The sequence below is a fragment of the Lissotriton helveticus genome, chromosome 10 (genome assembly GCF_964261635.1).
Source record: "Lissotriton helveticus chromosome 10, aLisHel1.1, whole genome shotgun sequence".
In the NCBI taxonomy this organism is placed as follows: domain Eukaryota; kingdom Metazoa; phylum Chordata; class Amphibia; order Caudata; family Salamandridae; genus Lissotriton; species Lissotriton helveticus.
In genome coordinates this window covers 778,451,289-778,457,288 of record NC_136071.1, presented here as the reverse complement: position 1 = coordinate 778,457,288, position 6,000 = coordinate 778,451,289, and the positions used below count along the sequence as shown (strand labels likewise).

The following is a 6,000-nucleotide window of genomic DNA, read 5'->3' as shown; positions in this document are numbered from 1 at the left end:
GCTGAAGTGCACCTCTGCACCCGGATGCCCAAGAGCCTCCCGAGGTGACCAGTTAGTGTTGCCTTGAACCTTGCCCCACACTTACCTCAACTCCAGAAGATTGGCCCTGTAAGTCGCTGCAAAGTATCCGTATGCAGTATATGTGTTTTTCTCTATAGAATAACATTATTGCATTAGAGACAATACAATTCTATTTACCCATTTTCTTCAAAACGGCCATTTTAAAAAGTACTTGCCCACAGTGCTTTATTTTTTGGTGTTTTCCGGTGCTCGACACTGACACATAATTGTCAACATCAGCGCTAGTGAGAGTCTGCCACAAGGTGGTGCTGTCTGGGGAATTTAGAGAGGACCACAACAGTTAATTATAAATTCAATAAACATTAAAATATACTGTTACCTGCCACCCAAACCATTCTTAGAGCTTTGGGGGTCTGAAATAGTCTGAATTGTCACACTTGTGGGTGTGATGGTTAATAGATGTGTTGTTTCTATCACTGGCAGCACTAGTAAAGGCAATGTGTTTTGCAACCTGCAGTGGCGTCCTGCCCTGGCACTTTTTTTTTCTTTTTACAAATTAAGCACCGTTTACCCAATAAAGAAGTTCTTGTCTAAAAATATATCAAATGTTTTGCTATTTTTCTAAATTGGTGTGGATCTCCTTACTGAGGGTGTGAGAATCATTTGACTGTGTGTACGCCACAAATGTCTAACACTCCTCCTTGCTAAGCCTAAGACTGCTCACTCACACTACCACAAAAAGAGCACCTCTGGATTGTTAAAGCAAGCCCCTGTCCACTCATAAGGGATACCTGGAATCTCTACACAATAGACCGCTTTTTTGGTATATCATATAAAAAGTCAGCTTCCAACAAGCATGAGTTTGAGAACCACTAGCTTGAAAAAAAGGGGGGGACTGGTTCTGAGAAATAGTTTTTGGTTTTGCCAATAGGTGGCAAGTGTTCATTAATGCAGTTGGGAATATTTGAGAACACAGTAATAATAATTCATTTCTTGCACTTGCTTATTCTCTCAAAATGCAAAGAAAATAAAGTCAACTTCAAATTGTTTTACTTTTATTTAATAAATAACTTTAATTACAGTACTGTAAAAAGTGAACTCTTATTAAAATAAAAAGGCACTTAAAACAAGATTGTGACTAAAAACAGAAGAATCACTTAGGACATTGGACAATAACAGATACTTTGCATTGATGGAGAAAAGTCATGTGTCACAACAAAAGCAATCCCAGCAGCAAGGACAATGTAAATTTACAGCCTAGACACCAACAGACATAGCAAGGTTGTGTAAAAAACTGAAAGCATGTTCAACCAGATGCAATTTTGAGAGAAATATAACATAAAGCAGCACCAGTCTTCAAAATAATGAAACATAATGACACCCCACAGGCTAACCCCCTCCCTCAAACAAAACGCAAAATACTTATAACCCAGTAGACCAATGAATTAAGGCTGTTTACTAAATTCTGCTATCAGATTTCTAAGCATAATATGTTACAATAGGGTTTGATTTTACAAAGAATACCACACAAAACGTATACAATAGAATGAAAACCAAATCGAAAACAAAATAATGAAGGTTAGTAATACATGAGTATGATACAATAGACACATCAAGAGAAAGTAAGGGGAAAAACAGCCATATAATGTATTTCGCTGTATATCAAAATCAACACTACGGTGCACATGAATTATTATCCTTTCATGCCATCAGGCACTGATATTAGTTTGATTTCTTAACCACTAGCAAAGTGAAGGCATCTCTTAGAATGCAGGTTGAATGGTTAAAATGAAGTAACCCTGGCATTACATGGTATTAAACATTCAAAGCAGAATATTTTTTTTATCAAAACGTTGTAATCTTTAAAGGTGCATTTCCATTTAACGTTTTTGCCCAAGGTGTTTTCTACTTGCTTCAAATGTAACATATAATGAGATAAACATTCAAGTTGATCATCCCAGTCTTGTACAATTTTGGATTATAATGTTGGCATCAATTTAGTCCTACAGCCACATACATTCCTAAAAGATCTGAGCAAAATTTACAAAAAGCGTGATTAATCAGCACAGAGTCAAAATTCAAACCCAGTATCCCCTTGTAAAGCTAATACTTGAAAGAGTCACAGCCATCACACTGATTGCCTTGATCAACTCTCAACGGTTTCTAAACTGCATAGTAAAAAAAAAGTAAGTTTGAGAGGGTCGGAAAGGCACACCGTGACCTTCGCATACCAGAAAACCATTGCAGTATACAAATTCTGGCAGTCCCATGGCACAATTTGGAAATAAAAAATAATACTTTATACATAATGTCATTTATTCAAAACTGCATAGGAAACAAAAAATGTTTCAAGTTAGTAAAGTTCTGCTGTATTGGTCTAAAGCTACCTTATTGTGACTAAAAAAAGTTCTACTTTGCATACAGTGTTGTGGAGCATACACAATTGAAGCAGTGTTCATTTTCCCTCGTATTTAGGATTCACCACCGTTGTCACCGCACTCTTATAAATTGGATTTTCACCCTAGAAAGAGGGATAACGAGTTTTATTATAGATATTGGTAACAAAAACAATAGATGCTCAAAAAGCCATAATCACCACAAAATATTCTGAAACAAGTTAATGTCATGCAAAAGGGAAATACGCTGTCATCAATAGGTGTGTGGCATTAATGTAAAACAGGTCACTTGTTTGGGTGCAAACATTATACAAAAGTCTACCCTTGCTACCAAATTTAGCAACAAGTGAATACTGGAACCAAATTGGCACTAAACCAATTGCTACTTTTCTTGTGTCTCATGAAAAAAACAACCCATAAAGACAATCCAAAGCCACAAGCGCCGTTTACTTTGTGAAACCAGCGTTCACACATTCAGGCAAAACAAAAACAGTCATTTGCGTGCAAACTATCAGAGGCGGCATGCACAATCTTTCTTTAAATGCAGCTAAATCTAATCCAAACAGTAAGGTAAAGAACATTTGACTAGAGCATATGCATGAAATATTAAAAGATAAACAAGTTAGAGTGTGCTCCAGTACTAAGGTGGTTACGGTAAAGAAAACTGACAAGGATTCCAAAGTCTGGCTTGCCCCATCAGTCCCCTGCACAGTGAGGATGGCAATTTGGTGTTTGGCAGATGGGTTTCTTTGCCACAAACATGGCAGATATCCTGTCCGCTTTATTACAAGCACGGTTGTAATAAGTCAGCTGGGATATCGGAATGCACTTGTAATAAGGCAGACAGGATATTAGTCATGCTTGAAACAGAGTAGCCCATCTATCAAACTTTAAATCAGGTCCCCTGTTTCACTTTGGAGGACACAGGCAGAGAACTATAGTTAAACCGCATTTAAAGTAAATGACTGGTTCTCATAGTCAGGTGGGACGCACGTTAATCCAGAAAGGTTTATTGGAGTTTTCCGATCTTCATCTAAATGTTTCCTCTGGTGTAAACATAGAAAAGAGGAGCCAACTCGACCATTACCATAGAGGAGAAGAAGTATAAATGTAGGGATTCATGGCTCACCATGAAAGCGGAGAAAGATTATGCATGGGATCAGAATTTAAACCGTGACCTTTTTGCAATCTCTAGATATTTGGCCCGCAAATATTTGGGTCAGGGACATTTCTTGCAAGAGCAGTACTGGATGATATTTTTCTGGTTGAATGTCTGTAGTGTTTACCTTACTAGGCCCTTCTCACTTGCTTAGATTAAAAACAGCTCCACAACGTACAACAAGCTGCCAATGACTGCTTGCACTGCATGAAGGGCGCTGCAGAGAGTTACCTCTGCCTGCCTTCAGAAGGAGGTGCTGGGTGAGTTCAGCTAATGAGCTGAAAGCCTCCAGTGTGAATTCCAAAGCTGCTTCTGCTATTAGCCTATCTCGGTTGCCTGCAAATGAAGTAACTATTTTGACATTACCAAAGCCATAATGAAAAGTTAATGGCGCAGTGTGAAATGTGGCCCCCTATTAACCACATCAGAGCTTGCTAAAGATTACTTTGTATTGAGATCTTTCTGAACATTTTGAGAGAATGGGGAAGAAGGTAGGTAATGAAACTGTTCAAATATAAAATAATCCAGCTTCATGCTCTGACATCTATCCACATACACAGAGTATGTCCCAGCCCCCTCCCTGTTCAGTCTTCTTTACTCAGTTGGCTAGGAAAAGGGCTACGGAGTACGTGGTCACCCTCTTCCCGCTCAGTCTCCATTACCAAGTTGGCTGGGAAAAGGGCTGTGTGTTCTTGCTTAACCCCTTCTGGGAGGCCCAGTGCACACCTTTAGTTGTGCCTCACAGTGTTTAAGATTTTTAAAAATAAGGGGTTTACTCTGTCATTAGTAGTGTTTAATTCCCGCCGATGTGAAGTGTGGATGACTTGTACCCATTGGATTATCACCTCTATCATGCGCGTACTTGCGTTGTTATCCCATGTGGTACACTTTTGTTGAGCTTTGTTTGAGTTTGGAGAGGAATTCAAGGTGACTCAGCACTATGAGAACTAGATCCCTAAGCAGAGATATAGTTCAAGGCGAAGGTTTGCTCTGGTTTTAGATTTGCCTTTAATACACCGGGGTCCACCCAAGCACATTTTCCCTTTCCCTTTATGTCAATTTTCAGGCAACAGTGGTGTTTGGAGACTTGCTTGATGAGGGTGCTTGAGCACATACGACCGCTCTCTGTCTTGGTCATTCTTTGCCTTTTGCCACAGGTTGCTGAGCTCAGTCCAAGCAGCTTGACTTCACCAGGACACCTATCAGCTTTGTGCATCGAAATGCTCTGAGACAACTTTGTCTCTCTGACATTTGTTCCTCAGCACTTCTACTCGCTACTTCTGCAGGAGAAAGTTTGTGCTCCAATTCACCTCTCCCATGCAACACTCATGTTGTCAAGCAGCATGCACACACAGCTGGACACAATGCTTGCTTGATAGTCACCTGAACGAGAGGCCCTCAAGGAGATCCAAAAGTAGCATCCATTTAGTGCGATTTTGGTGACTAGGCGTCAGCCAATAATCTTACTATGGGCCTTTCCTCTGCACTGCAAGAGTATATTACTTTCTTTAATTGGCATTTTTTCAATTTTTTAAAGCATACTGATTGAACCAGCTACAGTAGAAGCAAAAGTCTTCAATGCCCCTGGTGGGATGTTGGGCGGAGAGCAGGAGAATGCAATCCAGTATCCACTGTGCACACTAATGAGGACTAAATTGTCTATTTACTGAGGGTCACGTGTTTTGATGGCTTGAAATGTTCCTCTCCACCTGGACTGTGGTGGTAAGCTACATAGCACATTGATTTGTGGGAGGAGCCTTTCCTGGCCATAATGAAGCCTATTTTCTCTACCCTTTGAAAGTCTTAAGAGGGTTTCTGCTGATGTTCTTTGATACTGTAGTAGTGCTTTTTTCCCGTTTGCCTCTGCAGTTATTGATGATCAATTCAGTATATAGGAACAGACAAAGAATAAATACACCGACATGTGAGTCGCACGTCTGTACCAGGTTCCAGCCACGGTACAAATAAATCAATCAATAAATAAATAAATAAATAAATATGAGCATGTCAATTGGAGCTGCTTGAGCAGAGTTCACCCAAGATGTAATTGTCTTGAATGGCTATGATAGGCCCAGTGGGCTGATAGCAAACAATTATAATGCTGTGTGGTGGACCATTCTTCTCTTTAACTTGCAGGTACAGACATATATTGCACTGATCAACACTGCCACAAATAGTCTTGAAAAAGTCTCTTTAGGCGAAACATGTGCTGGCTGTTTATAAATTATCTGATACCTATGCATCTACCCCGACAGACTTGAATAAAGACCTATTAAAATATACCATTAACTATCCTGTGAGTATGGACATTGATCAATCAGCTGTCCCTACAATTGGTTGTGCTTCCTTATGCGTTTGTCTTAGTCGTGTGATGGATTGTATCCGTTCACTCAAACACTCTTGGGTAGCAGGTTGTCATTTTAG

The 6,000-nt window shown here is 39.7% G+C and overlaps 1 protein-coding gene across 2 annotated transcripts in view; it reads right to left on the bottom strand.

Annotated features, from left to right (window-relative positions):
- Positions 1–1,059: 1,059 nt before the first annotated feature.
- The window catches only part of LOC144784513 (integrin beta-1-like), a 423,772-nt gene continuing 418,831 nt past the window's right edge, over positions 1,060–6,000 (bottom strand). The window contains exon 16 of one of the 2 annotated variants that reach the window (XM_078663338.1): positions 1,060–2,542. In XM_078663338.1, the coding sequence (XP_078519464.1) occupies positions 2,477–2,542 (66 nt within the window). In that variant the 3' untranslated portion in view covers positions 1,060–2,476. The remainder of the gene's footprint in view (positions 2,543–6,000) is intronic. The other variant, XM_078663337.1, reaches the window with a different exon arrangement.